This window comes from Gallus gallus, chromosome 2 (genome assembly GCF_016699485.2).
Source record: "Gallus gallus isolate bGalGal1 chromosome 2, bGalGal1.mat.broiler.GRCg7b, whole genome shotgun sequence".
Taxonomy (NCBI): domain Eukaryota; kingdom Metazoa; phylum Chordata; class Aves; order Galliformes; family Phasianidae; genus Gallus; species Gallus gallus.
This window is the reverse complement of record NC_052533.1, coordinates 13,099,430-13,118,930: the sequence shown is the minus strand read 5'-3', so window position 1 is coordinate 13,118,930 and position 19,501 is coordinate 13,099,430. Positions and strand designations below refer to the sequence as shown.

Genomic DNA, 19,501 nt, shown 5'->3' with positions numbered 1-19,501 from the left:
ACTCAAAAATGAAAGCATGCTGCAGAATACTGGATGACATCAAGAGCTCATTGTTAAACTAAAGTTTTTGAGCTTTATTGCAGAAGAGAATCATGAAAATGTTGTTTGAAAGGTTTCTTTCCCAATACCAACACTTTCCCAAGCTCAGCAGCGCAAGTGGTTATTTTAAGCTGTTGCAAGAAAAGAATGCCTTCTGCTCAAAATGTGTTTTGCCAAGTCACTTACGAGTAACAACAAATTGTTTCAAGGTCATTCTGCTTTCCTGGGATACAGAGAAGGAAGCCACAGAACAAAATGAGAGAAGCTGCACACTGTGGCTGAGAGAAACAAGGCAGCAGTTGAACATTAGTTCGATGGAAAAGTTTTGAAGAGAAAGGGAACAAAAGGGCATAGTGAATAATGCTTCGGCATTTTCAGGTTCTGCTATCCAATTTACTACACTAGATCCAGATGTCCTTCAGTTCACTCCAGGGTTTTATACGTTTATGGCAGAAAACCTGAGAAGTACAACAAAAAAAATGTTGCTCTTCTCTGTTTATGCTCTTTGAGTTAAATTCTTAAGTTGCAGAGTCAAAGAAAACTCAAATGTAAATGCAGCTGTACATTTGCTTAAATGAGGCAGAGAGACCCAAATTTAGAACATCAGCACCACTTTGAGTATCCTGATTAGGTAATGATGGAAGTCCAAAGATAACACAAGTTTATCTGCGCAACTTTCATCATGTTCAAAAGCTCTTCAGCAATTTATAGGAAAAACAGACACAAGGTTACCAGAATCTCACTCTTTCTATGAGCACTGTGTTGCCACTGCTCTACACAAAATTCACTATAAAACCAGGCTTTTGCATAACTCTCCCAGAAAATAAGAGTGACAGAATAAACATAAAGAGCAGCCAAATATTGTACTCACAGCTCTCCAGGCCCAAGCTAGCCTTTAACCTCAGGGTCATAACGCTCAAAATAGAGCTATTTTTCTGTTGGTTTCAAGTTAACATTTGTTAAAAAAAAAAATACAGTCATTCTTTCCAAAGCCACATTTTGTATATCACATGCTTCTCTAACTCAACAGTGCTTTCCAAGAGGAAGTAAACAAAACAACAGTATTATTTACAATTGACCGTATGTTTAATGCAAAAACCAAAAGATCATTTCCTTTACACGGTGCTGGGAAAAGTTCCTAATATGCCTTCATACTTTGTGAAGAAACAGCTCAGAGTCTCTCCCATCATGCTAGAAATGAGCAAGTATTAAACGTGTAACAATACAAGAAGAGTCCTTGTAGGTCTCCAGGAGGGGATGCAAATCAACTCAAGTGATCTCAAGAATTTCAGTTGCAGTTTGATTACTTAGCAAAGCTAGCTGTAGTTTGTGAACATTTATGAACTTTATCTCAAAACAGATATATTAGACTAACGTTAATATTTAATGAATGAATGTTCATGTTAAATGAACATCCATCTCACTTTCATCAACAGAATTTCACTCAGTACAGCGCTTTCTTTTTTTTCAGCGTCTTCAGAGAATCATAGAGTCAGAGAATCACTCAGGTTGGAAAAGACCTTAAAGATCATCCAACCACAACCCAACCATACTACCCTAACTAACAACCCTCTGCTAAATCATGTCCCTGAGCACCACATCCAAACGGTTTTTAAACACATTCAGGGATGGTGACTCAACCACCTCCCTGGGGAGCCTATTCCAGTGCTTAACAACGCTTTCAGTAAAGAAGTGCTTTCTAATATCCGACCTACCAGCACTAAGCACCAGCATCACCTCATCTTACACTGACCTGGATACCACCAGCATGCACACAAACACTGTAGTTAGCATGAAAGTTCACTCCAGACACTACCAAACAACATTTCTCCATTTTGTACATCTGCACTCAGTGGGGCATAAACATAAATTATGTGGGCTACGCACTTGACCGAATATTTGAAAACAGTAAAGCCAGCAGAGGAAGTCCATTTTTCAGGTTAGAGACAATTGCTCAGACTGTAACTGTATACACCAAAATACAGCAAATGAGCAGTGGTTATTTTTGAGAACTAGAGCACTGAATTTATTGGGACAGCGAGTAAAATCATGCAAAGCCAAGAAGCCAAAGCTTCTACAGTTACAGATTGCTAATCACAAGCTAGCAAAAAATTTAATGTTAGGGTAAATGAACTGATCAATAACTGTCAGCAGCTTCATACCCTACGAGCTCTATTTGTCCGGCTGTTTAACAAAGCCAGTGCCTGTTTATGGCAAATATCCATTGCTTTCTTGGCAAGGAAAGCCTTTAATTTCTCTGAAATATTGGAGCTACACCAAATACAGACATTGTGGTCTCTACAGCTTTTCACTGAGCAGCAGCCTGAGCATCACTATGAAGGAAAGAATTACACGTAATTGCATATGTATTTTTTTTTAAACTGTCCAAAACATAAGTGACTTTTTCAGTGAGAATTCAGTTGAGAATAAGCAATATTCATACACACATTTTTGAAATAGGAGGTTACACAGCAATTCATTGAATATGTTTTTCCATGGACAAACAAGAGCTTAAGTACTTCCATATTACACCCAAAGTATGAGGACCACTGAAGTGTGTATGCACATTGGTCTGCCAGGAAAAACCATAGTCAAATAGAGCTGGTTTTTGCTGAGTGGTGTTTTTTCTTTCTTTCTTTCTTTTTTTTTTTTTTTTTTATTTCCGAGAATGCCTACCTACAGAAAACTGAGGTCATCGAGTTTGTTATCATCAAGCTGGAAACCTGACAAGTTGACATATGTTTTTCTGAAAGCCTTTAAATAAAGGTCTACTTTTACAAGTAACAGAAATCCAAGTAAAACAGCTTGCTAATCTAACTTAAAAACACTGTTCTGATAGCTAAATGAACAAGAACCATGTATTTTTTAAACGACTGAAATAGGTTACAAAGTTCAATAGCGGCAAGTTAGACTACCCACTTGTATACACGAAGGGTTAGAGAGAGAGGGATAATATTGGTGTATTTCCTTTGGAAACAATCTACAACCAAAAAACCTCAACAACATTCTCACTTCGATTATAAAAGCGGTTGCCATGAAAAAACTATCCAAGTGAGTATTTATTAATTTTTGTTTTAGTACTACTACAAATAACTCAATTATCCAAGTTCATGTGTAGTGACATTGTGTAATACAAACATCAAAGTTGCATGCCAGCTAAATTAGAGGGCACTGTGCACTTTCTCAATGCAGTATGTTAAAAGACTCAAGAAAAGCTGGTCAGAAAGGAACAAACAGTGTAGCAAAATCAATTTTTCCATGCAGGTTTTTTCATGTTTTTCTCCTTTTTTTAAGGGGGAAACAAGACTGCACACTGCAAATAATCCCGGAGAGTAACTGGTCAACCCTTACTCATCTGTTCTGTTTTACTAAATGACAAAAGAATACCAACACACATGGACAGAAAAAGCTACATAAAGTCACCCTATCATGCTGCGTGTTAATGGAAGGACACCGTCACTAAGATACTTCTCCTATTCCATTCAGAACAGCTGCTGTCTCTGAGGATCTTTGTATTTGTTATAGGTTAGAAAATTTTCTCCATGGAGACAGTGGAATATTCCTCACATTACTTAAGAGTTTTACTAATATAGTTGATGATACAAAGTGAAAAAGTTCATCAAGAGGACAGTCTGGTCCTTAGCTGCTTCATATTCTATATTTTGCTAATAAAGATGTTGTATAAACAATCATGACACAGAAGTGACATAAAAAAAGAGAAACTGTAGTATTTTTCACTGTGGGAATGATGCATACATCTACAGATTGTAAAAGCAAACTGATTTCCAGAAATACACATGACAGATAATAAGCAACACAACCACATTTGTCATCAGGAACATAAAGACCTTTTTGTGAAAATGAACACTAAGTGTTTAGAAAATATCTGGACATTTTTGTCCCAATTAAAGAATATATTTATAAGCTTATATTTATAAACTTTATAAGCTTCTCTTTTCTGGGGGTTTGTGGCCCTGCCTGTAGCAGGGAGGTTGGAATTTGATGATCCCTGGGGTCCCTTTCAACCCAAGCCATTCTACGATTCTATGATTTAACTTTGACTATAACGGATTGTACAGACTTCAGTGATAATTTAAATGCTTACATGTCATCTGTTTTTAAACAAGATGTGCCAAATTTTATATGTATAAAATATTACTAATTGGAGTTATGCTTAGGATGTTGTGGTTATGAGACTTGTATTGGCTCCTGCTAACACAGAACTAGTTGATACACTTGATATGGAAGCATAAAATGTAAAGCTAACAACCCAAAACTACAAGGAACCAGGAAGGTCAGCTGTAAAATGTAAGATAGGAAACTGAAAAACAATGACTAATGATTGAAATGCTTGAAGAGATTAAGTGTGAAGGTCAAGTGAGAAAGATTAATTCAAGGATATAAGCCAATACAGCACAGTACATGTTTATATTGCACTTTCCTAATCAATGCTGCAAGGTCTTTTAAAAAATAATAACTGATAAATGCTACTAGCAGAGACATGCCAGATTCACAGAATCAGAGGAAATGAGCTTGGCAAATCTGGAAATAAATACTACCAGCTACTAGTATCTTGTCCATCTGTACACAAAAACAATATTGCAATAATGACTTCGCTTGTTTCAGTTGCAGTCAAAAGCTTTTCAGCTATTAGTCACACACATATAAACACCCACGGAGTTTCACTGGGAGGAATTACCCCACTTGAAGGCAGCAAGCTGAGATAACAGCCAACAAATGAGGTCTTCCAGTTACTAGAATTTAAACTTCTCCTTCTGAAGCAAGAAGCACGTGAGGAGATAAGAAGTGCATGGTTCAAATAAGTCATAAGTCCTATATAGAGATTCATGTATATGTATACATTTGTGTACTTAGTGACAGCTTCCACCAGTCTCCTTGAGGCCCATAAGCAAAAGCTAAACTAATCACACAACTTGAGACCTTGAATATGAGATAACTAACGGGAGGTTTTAATTAGCTTTTCATGAAATCTTAGCTGGGCACTATTTTTATTGAAGAAATTCCTGAAAACTCAGCACTGTTACTATATACCGCTCTGTATTTCAGACAGCAAGGAGTCTTCATGTCCCAAGACTCTCCACATAATTTTTCTTTATAAAGTCCTGGTTGAAATAAGTGAGACAATTACGTTTTGTCACAAGAAATATCTGTAGTCAAAGAATCAACTTCTGAAAAATTAGCCTAAGAGTCATCATTTGGCCTCTTTTCAAGGATATTTAGAGAGCACATTACTTCCAATAGAAGCAATTAAAGATCCCATCAGTGACGGAGCAGGGTCCTAAAGCACACTTCCAGGCTGAAGTCTGCACCAGGCTCAGGCACTCTCATGAGCTTCAGCAAACACCAGCAGCTTTGCAGAGAAAAGAGGCATATTTACATAAGCCTTTACAGCTTGCCACAGTGTTTCTTACCTTACCCTTTTGAACACGTAGTTCAAAGACATAAATATCTATAACCTCAATCAATCAACCAATAAAGAACAATCTCTTAGTTGACGGTGATCTAAATCTCTACTTAGAAAGGAGGAAAAGCACACACAAGGTCCACAATGTACAATTATTTTCTGAAGTTCTGCGTATCCAGCAATTATCCAAATATTTGGATATCCAATATCCAAAAGGATTTATGAAAAACCTTCCACAGCTTGAAAACAGCATGTATTTTTCATATGTTCAACTGGTAACATGAAGCTTAACTTGTATATTCAACTTTTCGTATTATTGTTCCTCTGAGATTTGTTATTATTATAATTGCTACTTCAGCTCATTTTTGTACTTGATCTTTTAAAGAGCCAAAGAGAAGGGACAACTCATTATTTTAATAAAATAATTCCTGTACCCTGTGACAAACCATCACAATAACAGACTTCCCACGTCTGTTAAGCAAACTATTAAAAAAAATAAACCCTTTGTATTGTTTGACTCGCAGTTTTAGACATGTGCTGGAAACACAGAATAACTGGTCTGACTGTGCACACCAAGCTTCTTTCATAGCTATTTGTACTTACACGATCTTTGTCATCAGCAACATCACAGAGAATGTCATCCAGATCCAAGATGCCACCATCCCCATGCTCCAGTCGATGTACTTGTATCCAGTAGTTTGGATCCTACACATCGGGAGGGAAAAAAAACAACAGAGATCAAAAACATGACAGAAAAAAGGTTATCCCACCCAATACAATGATCATCACGGTCCTAAAAATGCTCAGCATTAAAACTTCTATTTGGGTCACAATCCTGTAAAGTAATGTAAATTAAAGCATGAAGCCAAAGCATTTCTTTTTAAATAATCATTCTACATATGAATGGGCTTTCACGTGATAAACATGATCACAGTCCTAACATCAGCACACAAGAGAAAAAAGTTCCCAGTGTGACTGATTTTATGCACTGTATGAAAGGAAAACACGTCCTCCTCTAAACGAACCACCTCAGACAGTGGTCAATGGGCACAAAATTGTAGGGCAAAAAAAAGGAAGAAAAAAAAAAGAAAAAAAAAGAAAAACGTTGAAAAAGAGTGTTGGCTTATTTTGTAGATTCTTTTTTCTATACAATAGCTGTAAAAGTTTAACAGCTTATGGATTATGGATAGAAATCAATATTGAAATGTATTGAAACTGTATGAAAGGGCTTTCAACCTGTGCTTGCTGAGTTGGTAGTGGGAAATCTGAGTTACGTATAAGGAACACTTTGCATTTCAATTAAGATATATATATATATATATATGCATGTGTATTTATTTATGTATATATGTCTACCAGTAATTGGAAAGACTAGCTTTATAGTTTTTACTATTACTTTTAGTACAGAGGAAGTCATAACTGAAAGAAGAACACAGCATCCACACAGTGTCTTCTGCATGTTCTTACATCACACGATTGCTGACTAGAACTCAACTTGCTGTTCTTAAAACGTTGTTTTCCAACAGGCAAAAGTTGTACTATAAACACACAACCTGAACATGATACATAATCTTTTCTTTCTTCTCAAATATTCCCCCTTAACAAAGCCAACGCCCCGGGCTGTTGTTAAGCGTAAAAAAGAGTAGCAGAGCTTTGTTGTTTTCCACAGAGCAGACACGACTGCAGAAAGCGACTATTTGAGGACCTTCAAACTTGCAACACCTTGCAAAGTGCACCTGACTTCCTAGAAATAGTAACTAGCATCAACCTCTTTTCATGTATCAGAGCCTAGAAGCCAAAACATTTGATGTCTTAAAGGACAGAAGAAAAGGGCCAACCAGAAATCCTCTAAATCCATGCATATTTTTAGATCTCGAGATACATGCTGCATGAAATGTTAGGCAACACCCTCCACAGAAGAACATCAAATGATTTTCGTTTTGCTTGTAATATCCTAGAATTCTATTTCCCAAGTATGAGAAACAACTTTGTATGTGATACGTCTGCATAGATCAGTGGTTTTGGAGACACGTGATAACCATGAAACTTGCTTCATTTCTATCTGAGGAAATTCAACTAAAATACAGCTGTTCATCATCACCATCAGATGATCAGATATCAGAATTACATTTAACAGTCATTAGCCAAGAGATTTCTGAAATTAGATTGATGGTGTTTTTCTCTAATTTCTGTAACTATTAAAGATCATTACCTCACTTTTCTTCTAAGCAAATACTTATCATACAGTTAAGTGATCTTCCTTATGCATGGCTTTTTCTCAAACTGGAATTAGCCTCGCTGCACTTTACAGGAAATAACTCACCATCCTCTTTTGTGAAGTAAAAATTCAGAAATAATTTAAAACAACACTACATTATATGCATTATCACACATACAGAGGAACTTCAAGATGCTAATAAACTTCAAAGACCCTTAGTGAAGAAGTTCTCAAGCAAAGGGCACTAAAGACGTGCCTTTGTAAATTCTGCTCTAAGGCTAAAAGGAAAGACAGCTTTCTTCATCCTCTGGCCCATTACAAAAAACTCCTCTCCCTGGTACTTACGCCAAACCCTGAGACACAGTTATGAACACCCAGGCTTTGAAGGCACAAGACAGGCTAGAAAGCATCTTAAGGTCTTGATTCACGTTCCCACTGCTAATTAATCCAGCTCAAAAAATCCACCAAAACAAACAACAAACTCAAAACGGAACTTCAATATTCCTGTCTGTTTTGTTTTTTTTTTTCCTTTCTACCATAAGTACTTCCCTCCTCCAAGGCAAACATAAGGAAACGTGCATGATTACGGTATCAATAGTAGGAACACCCACTTCTAAAGCACTACTGTGCTATTTCAGTACGTTCAATCTGCATTAAAAATAGCTTTGATAAAAGCTGCATCACTTTTTGCTAATTAGTTCCTTTAAAAGTTTCTCGATATTACATAAGAAGTTTTAGATAGACTTCATTTTTTCTGCATTACCTATTTGTTGTGCCATAACCTGAACTACTCCGGTCGCTTTTCCTGTTTGACAAGGGCCTGATACAAAACAGTAAGTTAGCAAGACCAGACAAGAAATATATAAAACTAGTTTGGCAAGAATTTACTCTGGCAGGATTTGGTAAGTAAATATGAAATAACAATGAAACTTTTCATTAAAGCCTTCTCCAAACTTCACAGAGCAGTCCTTCTCTTGAGGCCCTTTTCCTCCATTAAAGTTTTCCCATAAATCAAAGACTTGGAGGGGGAGGCTTGGGAAGGAAGAGTTCCAGCGAGGAGTGAAAAAATCACGTGCTGTAGAGATTAGTTATACCATACCCCCTGCACCACCTCTCCCCACCCCAACACCCCCCTCACAAAAAAAAAAAAAAAAAAAAAAGTGATTTTACTGCATTAATAAAGTCCTATGCATGACCCCAAATTTACAAGCTTAATTCTGTGCAATAACTACACAAACAAGATGGAAACACATAAACTGCACAAATGCTCAAACTGAAATCCCTGGTCCATACTCTGTCTACAACAAACACACACTGCATAAGAAACAGCTTATATGGTCTATTTGCTAAATGCAAAAGAAACTGAACCAAGATCAGTACTGACTTGAATTCAAGTACTACTACACTGACTTTACAAGGATATATGTATTCACTGCTTGGTCAAGTTGTATTTCTCCACTGTAGTCATTAAACAGATATTCAGAATTTCCCATGTGAAGGTAGTAATGCAGTCCTCAAATGTTTTCTGAAGCAGCCAAAATTACTGTTTTGGCTTCGAACAGTTAGTGATTCATAATGTGGAAACTGGCACTGAACAGACTTTACTAGAGTTACTTCATCTCTGAGGCAGACTGCTCTAACGACTCCTTCAGGGCACCTCAGGGACCTTCAGGGTCACTGTTTCCTGGTGGCAGTGCAGAGCCCCAAATGAGGTCTCATCAACAGAGGACTTGCTCCAACAGTAACTCAGAGATGCTGTCTGCTTACAGTGTATGGAAAGAGACGCTTGCAGGACTGAGAAGGACTATGCCCGCTAGATACAAAACATAAAGAGTACAAAGGACATTGAGTCTGGAAGGTAGAAATGTAAATTTCTGCAAAGATGAAAAAAATACTAAACAAAATTAAACCTGTATGTATATACAGAGACCTTTTTCACGAAACCTGCTTAAGAATTTCTCTGGTTAAAGAAAGCATTATCACAGACACGAATATTTTGCTGCAGTTTCAAAACATGAATTTGGATATTACAATAGGTTTTCACATTTTGTCAACAAAACAAAGCCATGTTTATAATCTCTCTCACCCTTCTCGTGATTGCCTACAAAGGTCTACAAATTTGCAATGCATTTAGAGGTATCAAAGCATACTTTGATAGAAAACTCATAACTACACTGCTCTATCAATGTGTAAATTAGCAATGTGTAATATTTCATAAAAGCTATATAAGTGTCTTTGTCACTAGTACATGTAGAAGAACTAGCAAGTTCACTTCATTGAATAAAAGGACAGAAGTAATGCTAAACCTGATTTATAGCATCTTCATTTAAATATTGCATCACTCAGCTCAAGTCTAAGCAAGTCAGATCTCCTGTTTCCTGTGCACACCCATCTAACTATTCTACTTGATGGTGATTATAAAGGTACTTAGAATTTAAAATCATGAGCACCACATTTTCTGCTCCAAAGTCCTCTATAATGGAAGATAAATATTTGCTAAGTGAACACTAACAGAGAGTGGAAGCAAGAACAGTTTAGCAAAGCTAGTAGAAATGCTGTCATTCATAATCCGTTTATTCCATATGACGCAGCTTGCAAAAAGCACAAAGGAAAAACTGAGAAAACCATTATTTAAGTAATATCATTTGGTATTCTGTAGCTAAAAATGTTATGCTCCCACATAGAAACAAGGACCACGTGTGGAAAACAATATCTATAAACAAGAATGGAAACTATAATTTGTTCTTAAGTAATGACACAGACAGATTTCTTATGCTTTTTATTTCTAAATGTGTGTCTTAGTTTTTGCAAACATACCCTTTCCAAAAATATATGCCTGTCCTCTGAAATATTTTGACCATGCCATAGAAGAGAGTTCCATAAACTTCATTGGAAAAAGCAATCTTCAAAAGTCACTCTGAAAGTAATTCCTCCTATTTATTTCCATGGAAACTACAACAGATACAAAGAGCACAATCACACTAGTTGATAGAGCAAATTCTCAGCTACAAAACGCCATTTCTCAATGCAGTCACCACCCTGAGCTATGTATTTGACCAGTGAACAAGAGCCTGTGTGCCATGCTTGTAAAAGTCTGCACCAGCAGAGGTGGCCCACTGTCAGTATCAACACTCCAGAAACACACCACCCACTGCCTTGCTATGCTCACATCCACTGTCTGGTCTACATCAATGTTCAGCAGGTGTCAGTGAACGTCAGTGGGTGCTATTTTTTCTATCTGGAGGAATTCAGTTCCGCACTTTTGCTTCATACTTCCAAGTCAGATGCCATGTTGTCAGACTGCCCCTCTGCTGCCATCTGTCATCTGGCAACAAAATGTAATGGAGTGTTAGTGGGAAGGTTTAGCTTCTACTGCCATGCTACCAACACCTACCTCTGAGTTCGTGGGCCAACATAATAAAACAGGAGGCGTTACTTTCAGAGCAGCCCTCATGCATAACAGTAAGCAGAAAACCAGCCTCCTAGAACATCCACCTTATGATGCATGGTGTTCCTACGTGCCGCCATGCAACACCCACTGCTGTCATGTAATTTCCCCTGCCATACCACGAGGGTGCCCCAGAGCACCCCACGTTCCGTATCTGCCTAGCATTGCGCGGCAGTTCCTCACATTCTGCTCCTGCCCGCCCAGAGTCGCCCAGCAGGGAGCACTGTGAGCAGAGAGTCACTCCCCAGCAGGGCCTTCCCGCCCAGGGTGTGTTTCCTCACCTCAGCTAGGTGCTCACACACACTGCCACTGCCACTTGTTATACATCTAGAACTCACGTTAACCAGACGTCTTCCACATACACCTTTATTCTCTAATCCGATCAGGATAAATTTGCAACAGTACCTTGGGAAGTGGGCTGTCTGTCATGCTGAGCTCGCCATGGTTCCCTGAACCTACTCGATACCATCTTCCTAAAGCAGAAGTGATTTCAATTTGGGTACATTAAGATCTTTTCAGCTTTAAGCCCTTTTTCACTGCATAGCTCCAAAGAGGATTTTTAAAAAGCATGGCCAACTCAACAGTTGTGCTCAGTGAGTGCAGGGCTGCAGGGGCGGTTCCAAAACATTCAATGCAACATTTCCTTCATAAATGAAGAGATAAAGGGAAAGTAAGCATGAATTTCTGGTTTCTGCTTAAAATCACCTGGAATTCGAGGGTACATCAAAACATGTGTGGCTGAGTATTCTGAGAACAGATAGAGTTTTTGTGGCAAAAAGATTACACACAGATCAAAACTAAGACAAGAACCCAGCTCAGGCGTGGACCGGACATGTCTGCTCAGCAGCATATGGCACTCGGGCATGTTACCACAGGCTGAAAGGAAAATAATGGTTAATAAAAAACGAATGTGTCTGAAAATTTGCCAACAAATTCATTCATTTCCCTGTCTAGCACTGTACTGGAGGAGGGAACCGTCAAAACAAACTTCCAGGTGCCAAGGAAAAGCCACGAACGCTCTTAATGTAAGCTGGGCTCCCATCACTTTGTGCAGGCCTGCGGCTCAGCAAGGAGGGCAAATACCTGAGTTTGCATTGCATCTCATCACCATCACAGACCTCCTGGAATTTCAGGCACAGACACCTCTTGTAGCAGAGGGGAAGGGAAAAAGCAGCTCTGAAGACAATAGCATTCTCTTAGATAAGTTGACGTTGTGCCATGGACAGTTTGCAGTGACTTTCAACGTAAGTATGCTCACCATCTCTGCCAGAGCACAAGCTTCAAAATACTTAACATTAATGAAAGTACTCCTGTATGCCTTGGAAGGTACCAGACCCCTGCAACTCAAGTTACCAGGACAAGCTGAGCTACCACTTCCTTTTCCAATGGCACTCCACCTGCAGTCACTGCTTTACTCCCAGTTTTGGAGTATGTTTGCTCTACCTCGCCCTGTGCCCCACAAAACAAAGAAAGGCAGAGCTATGAAAAGAGTACAGAAAATCGCTGAACGCTGTACTCCAGAAGATAAGCCTCATCCTTTTCATCTTTTTGTTCCTTAACCCATAAAATTGCTCTTTGGACTCAGGATGTACCAAAAGTAAATTTAGCAGTATTTTGTACAACAGAAATAAGGACGTACACCAAGGAAAGGTACTTATCAAGCCTTTAAAAGACTGTTTGGTCAGGGATTCAATTTTTTCTAACACAGAATTATAGAATCATTAAGTATACATATAATGTCCTCAACCAGAGTTACATAAGTAATTCTGGATATGAACCAGTTATGAGAAAGAGAAAAACGTGCAGATCTGATCACTGCAGAATCTTGTTTCATTTTTACATTGACCGAAGCTTTTTCAGCCTCACTAAAAGGGCTTTTACTTTGCAAAACTCCATTCAAGATAATATCTGAACATCTGGCTAGTATCACTTTTCCCAAGACAATGAAATGTTGGAAAGAGACTTTATGAAGTGGAAAGCAATGTTAGCTTTTGCATGCATCCTACACATACACTTTTAACAGTAACAGTCATTTGCTTATAAAGTTATGACACTGCACTATCAGGCTCAGTCCTCAGTATAGAAGTCTGATAGCCAAAATATTGAGCCAATTATTTGAGCAGTTGAAAAACAATCTCCAAAAACACACTAAATTGAAATAACATGGTAAGTCACTGGAACACTACTACATATTGAGCTAGGTTGCATTACTACTAGAGTACAAAAGCATCAAAGAACTACTGGATCTTGCTCCAAACAACAAAAGTTTGCTATTAAAAACGGTGAATTTACTGAATGGCTGTTAGCCATTGTGCAGTTCACATTGACTTTCAATACAGATGAACCTCTTACTCTTCTGAAACAAAAGTGCACTCAGCAATTTCCTGAACCTACCAGCAAAATAGAGATGTACTCCAGGGGCACCCTAGAAATACTCCTGTTTTTCTACCCTACAACTTTCTAGATAAAAATACTACATCTTAAGATGCGTAATCCTTTCTCTTAGTGTGTTAGCTCCAAGCATCACGGAAGTCTGGATTTTATTTATTTATTTTTTTAGTTTACCCAGATTATCTAGAACCAAGGCTTACCAAGCCATGAGAAACGACACCTCTAACTTAAATCAGCTTCCTACTATCTGTTACATATCACATTAACACGCTGCTAGTAACATACCATCCCAGGACAGTTTGGGCCGGAAGGGACCTTGGGAGGCCCCAGCCCTGGGTGCAACACCTAGCTGTGATCCAAGCATGCTCAGCAGTACGGCACGACCCTGCCTCCTGCCCGTGCCCTGGTCCCCAGCCCCAGCCAGGTCCTCTCCTTCCCACAGATGGCTGGGCAGAGGGCCGCTGGCCATCCCAAGCCTTGGAAGTGCCGTCGTTAGCAACTGAAAGCTCTGAGGTGAGACTCTGCCCCATGCAGCTCGGCAGCCACCAGGAGGTGCGGTGCTGCAGGACACGGCCGGCTCACAGACCCTGGGCCGGCGAACGGGAAAAGCTGCTTTCTGCTGCCAGCAGAACGCACAGGGCAGCACGCCATTAGAATGCACGTGGTATGAGATTCAATACACGTTTAAATTTTTACGTCTGCTTGTGAAAGAAGAACGCTTGCGTTCTGATGGTTTCTGTTTTGTTTTGTTTTACCCTCAGTACTATTTGTTTCTGCTCTGCAAGTTCGTGTTATCTGGGGAGAAAATAAAATAATGAAGAAAAATATATTGAGTGGGTCTATGAACTCTTTCATGGCCACGCTGTGAGCACTGAATAACATCATTCTGCTTAAACTGCAAGGTAACTTTTATATGGGATTTATTCCTCTGTAGGAAGGCCCTTGGTCTATATTCCAGCACTGCCACAGCCTCCAAGTGTGCCAAACCCACAGGAGGGGTAAGAACAATTTGTCCTTTTTATAGTATTTTGCTGTACTGTATAGCCAACACAATCAATAATGCAACAAAACAGTTTATCAGTAACATAATTATTATTATTAGCTTCAGATTACAGATATGAAATATGGCAACTAGGTCCAGGATTCACAAACATGCAACATAATGTACTGACTACACTGGCACACAATCTTCTATACAGAAGATTTGGGCATCGGAATTTGGGCAACAATGGTGAAAAAATGCAGAACATCTTTTGCTTGCAGCCTGACAACTGACCCATGAGTGAATCTGAAGGAAGAGAGAAGTGATTTCTATTTCTCCTAAAAGCTTACTTCTCATCCATCCATCATTACAGCATCGCTTGGACTTAAGCGATGTTAAGTTTCCATCCACAATGAAAGCTCTTCAAAATCAGCACCAGTTTCATACTGGAATAATGTTTTTTACTGGAATATGTGCGTGTGTCTTATATTCAGACACAGATGATGTAGATTGATATGCATGACTGATCTATGCTTATTAAGCATTAGAAAAAAAGACTGTGAGTCTGACCAGTCCTGTCTTCAAGGGAAGATTGGGATGGAAGAAATACAGTTTTCTACCCTAGTGACATCCAGCATGAGATAAAATAACATATTTTAGAAATGTACTGGAAAGAAGATTTTCATTTGGGGGACATTAATACCAAATGCCATGAAAGATGGAAACAACAAATTCTGATATATGCTCCTGAGTGAGCAGAGTCAATTAATCCTGTAGTATGTGAACTCTAAGCTATGATTAATACACATGGAGAGTTGCAAGTACATTACTACAAACAGAGCCTCACATTTCCAACAGCCTGTAAACCATGAAGTCAGTGAAAAATACAAAACGTTCCTCTCTGTTCTGATGACTCTTACTTCTCTGGAAGCTTCAAAGTCAAAGTGTGGTGGGTAGGACTTTGCAGTATAAACAGCTTTGCTGAACCATGGCGAAGGAATGCGCAAGTTATGGGAATCACAGGAAAGTTTATCGCTGTTTAGGTCAGCTATGATATCTTACATTTCTAATAGGATTTAGAGCTTTATTAATTGTTCAAGCAAAAGGATTTCATACTGAGAGCAGCATCACGATTAGTCAATAGGCAACTATGTAAATGATATAGATAATGCACTCATACAGTGCTGTGTGTTCAGTAATGAGGATTAATGTACTCTAGGAAGGTATGAATCAACACATCATCTCTACAGAGCAATATAGGAAAGCACCTGCCCTCACCCTGCCAGGTGGCTCAACCTCTGTGCTTGCTGCTAATAACTAAATGGGGGACTGGTGGCTTAAGGACTTTCCAATGTGTGCTATAAAACTGCTCCCAAGTCCACGGTGACCTCGCTACCATTTGCATGGCAAGGCAAATGCCAACATCTTCCCTCCCTTCATCCTCCACAGCCATGTAGAGACTGTGGCTCCCACAACAGCCAGCTTTCTGTGCACCCAAAGCAGTCTGACATGAGGACCCATGCAGAAGCACACAGCACTGTACCTGCAACAGTCAGAGGAGAAGCTTTGCTAACACACGCGTGTGCACACCCACTTGAGGGCCTGTGGGTCAGACACAGTGAGATCCTTGTTTCTGAAGCTGCTAGCTGGAAATGTGGAAATAATCAGAGTAGTGTGTTAATCTATCTGTTAAATACTTTTCAAGACATTTTAACCAAAACACGCCTTATTTTCATCTCTGGGGGAAGATTTTAACAACAATATTTAGCTATTATTTTTCCAAACTGCTCAGTATTTTCAAGCAGTTTGGACAGTTCAGCATTCTCTTATGGCATGAACTGAAGTGCAGTCATTCACTTCTGGACACTTAGCTTACAGTACAATCACTGCAACTATTATATTCATCATTATTTTTATGTCAAATAAAACAGATCTGACAATCTATGTGAACTCAAGGCTCTGAGTGGTACCAGTCCAGAGCAGGAACTGTGAGGTAAGGCTCCAGAAATGGGTGAAGGAGAAGCACCTTACCTCCAAGCTCTTAAAATTAATAATCTTTGGGATTATTTGCCTTTTTTTTTCAAAAGTATTTGTAACTTCGATAGATAAAACCTTAGGAAAACAAATAAAAATACCCTAAGGTAGCCTTAGGATTAGTATGACTGTATTATAACTGTCTGACCATGTTGCAGGCTATTATCACCTTTAATGATTAAGCATAATAAGCACACAGCGGGCTGGAGACTTCAAGGGAAAAATAAAGACAGAACTAATGCTGAGTGCTACCAACTCCACAGTTCACTTTTCCTGCTGTTCCAATTTAATTTCAACTGGGGAGAACTCACTGCACTCTACAACTTCCTGAAGGGAGGCTGTAATGAGGGGGGGGGGGGGGGGTCAGCCTCTTCTCTCAGGCAACAAACAGGACCCGAGGAAATGGCCACAAGTTGCGCCAAGGAAGATTTAGATTAGACATAAGGGAAAACTTTTTCTCTCAGAGTGTGGTCAGGCACTGGAACAGCTGCCCAGGGAGGTGGTGGAGTCGCCGTCCCTGGCAGTGTTCAGGAGGTGTCTGGATGAGGAGCAACGAGATATGGTTTAGTGGCTTGTGGTAGCAATGGTAATGGGAGGACGTTTGGACTGGATGATCTTGTAGGTCCTTTCCAACGTTGTGATTCTATGATTCTACAATAAGCCCACACTTAGTTCTAAGGTCATTGGTTACAGTTCTTCCTCTCAAACCTGCAGTACTCCTTTTTCAATTCAATACCTAAGCTTGGGTCTGGCCCAAGCCCCAGTTTAACCACCAGAAACTCCCACTCCTTGAGTAGTGAAGAGAGCCTACAACAGGAGAACCCTAATTCCTTGTCTTGCCCTCAGCCCTCATCGTACCACTGGCTCTACCCTTAATGGCCTCACTTTCAAAGTCCTCTCATTTCCCTCAACCTCATTTATGGTTCCAGAATTCCATTTATGCCAAAAATCACCTGGCCTCTGAGGCTGCCAGGTGCACCACAACGTTCTTCCTCTCCCTTCACAACATTCTTCCTCTCCCTTCTCCCAACCTGTTCTACTTCTTCATCATCTGCATTTATGTATAGCTCACCATCCTCACCATCACTTCCATAGCTGGCCAACAGCAGCAACAGAGGGCACTTCCAAGATATTAAAGCAAACACAGATGACAACTATTGGGGAAAAAAAAAAAACCCAACACACTATTTAAAGCATATAAGGCACATGTTTTCCATTTACTACACCACAATCGCTCCTTCCAACTTTACCTCATGATACCCTCGCAGATGTAGCTGCATTAGTACATCAAACCCTGAGAATGAATTCACTAATGCAAGAAGATGGGGCTTGGCATTAAAAACCTCATTTTATTTCCTTAGTTATCTTTTCCTTGTCACCTATAGCAATGGGGAGCAGCTAACAGCAGGGCACTGAATTCTAACCCATTACACATTTTCCCAAATTGCTTAAATCTCGTAACAGCAAGTTTGCACTCGTCCAAATTAAAGCAGAAGTCTTGATTAAGAAAGAAGCAAAACCAGCTAGTCTTCTTGACCAGAAAAGGAAAAAAAAAAAAAAAAAAGAAACACATCAAAACCAGTAAAGCAAAAAGTAAACCTTGAAGTCTTCTCAACTGTACAGTGAGTATATCACATTGGAGGTTGTGAAGGCAGCTTAATTTTTCTAGCTCAGATAATCTGTGTCTGTAAAGGTTTGATCAACACAAGAACGTTATGAAAATCTGGTGTTCTCAGTCCTAACTCATAATGTGGTCTAAGTTAGAAATTCCCATTTTCATAGCATAGTCAATCTTGGCAGAAAATAAGAGATAAATGACTCAAAACTAAGCAGTGTAACAGTGTTAGAAGCAGAGTAAAATGCAACACAATATTCCATCTGCAATTATACCTTCCAGTCTTTTAAAAACCAAGTCACTGTCTTTCCTCTTCTGCTAGTCAAGTAAGGAAGGATTCTTTACTTGGTGAAACCTGGGTTTGAGACTTCCAGTTTCTAGATCCCTGCACGCTTCGAGAAGCTGACTTGATGAAAACGTTTTCAGTAAAACCACAGACTTATTTCTTAGAACACTTCAAAACACCAACAAGAAGTTTTATATAGGGCTGATGAAAAAGGGAAAAAAAAAAAAAATCAAAGCCGGGCATATTCAATTATATATAGCTCAAACTTTCACAGAGAAGTCCGAGGTTTTTTTTTTAAGAACTGCAACTTTTACTTTAAGTAACTCCTCTAAAATAACCACGGTACACTTGAGAATAAGAAGAACAAATAGCAAACCCTGACTAATGAGCCTTAGAAAAAACAGGTTCTTAAAAACTTCACAAGGCTTTTTTCTGAAAACCTGTTTTTATTATTCATCTGGGCTCACTCCAACTGGTGCCACACCGCAGAGACCTAGGAAGGCACTTAGCATCTCTTGCTATCTCCCAGTGATCAGAGCATAACCACTGCTGTTGTTACTTGCACTGTGATGGTGATGTAGGCTCCGCTAAAGAAAAAAAACTGCTTGCTGTTCTGTAACCACACGGAATAGCAGAAATAAAAGAGCTTGCTGAAATAGAAATAGATTAAAATATGGCATCCTTCTGACTGTTGCAGCATGTGTTTTAGATAGCATACATTAACAGCTCCCAAGCCAGCACAACATCAAGCTAACAAGAGTTTTAAACCATTTCATCTAACCACAACCTCCATCCATGTATTTTTGCAAAACACTTCAAATGAATTAATTCAACTTTGCAAGTTATTCCCTAGCAACCAGCAGTCGTCTGTTGCGTCTCTTCTCTACATTAATAGCAACAGCACTGCTAAAAATACTATGAAAGTTTCAATAACTGGGATAAAAATATATTTATCTTAAAAAATCCCACATGCTTTTTTAAACAGCAAGATGTCTGAAGTGACAGAAGTTATAAGCTACAAAACTGTCTCCTTGCATACATAAAACCCACTCTCCAGTTTTTA

The 19,501-nt window shown here is 39.1% G+C and overlaps 1 protein-coding gene across 33 annotated transcripts in view; it reads right to left on the bottom strand.

Annotated features, from left to right (window-relative positions):
* PARD3 (par-3 family cell polarity regulator) overlaps positions 1-19,501 on the bottom strand; it is a 434,005-nt gene that overhangs the window by 381,338 nt on the left and 33,166 nt on the right. For all 33 annotated transcript variants that reach the window (XM_040680350.2, XM_040680546.2, XM_040680478.2 and 30 more), the window contains exon 2: positions 6,068-6,169. In XM_040680350.2, the coding sequence (XP_040536284.1) occupies positions 6,068-6,169 (102 nt within the window). The remainder of the gene's footprint in view (positions 1-6,067; positions 6,170-19,501) is intronic.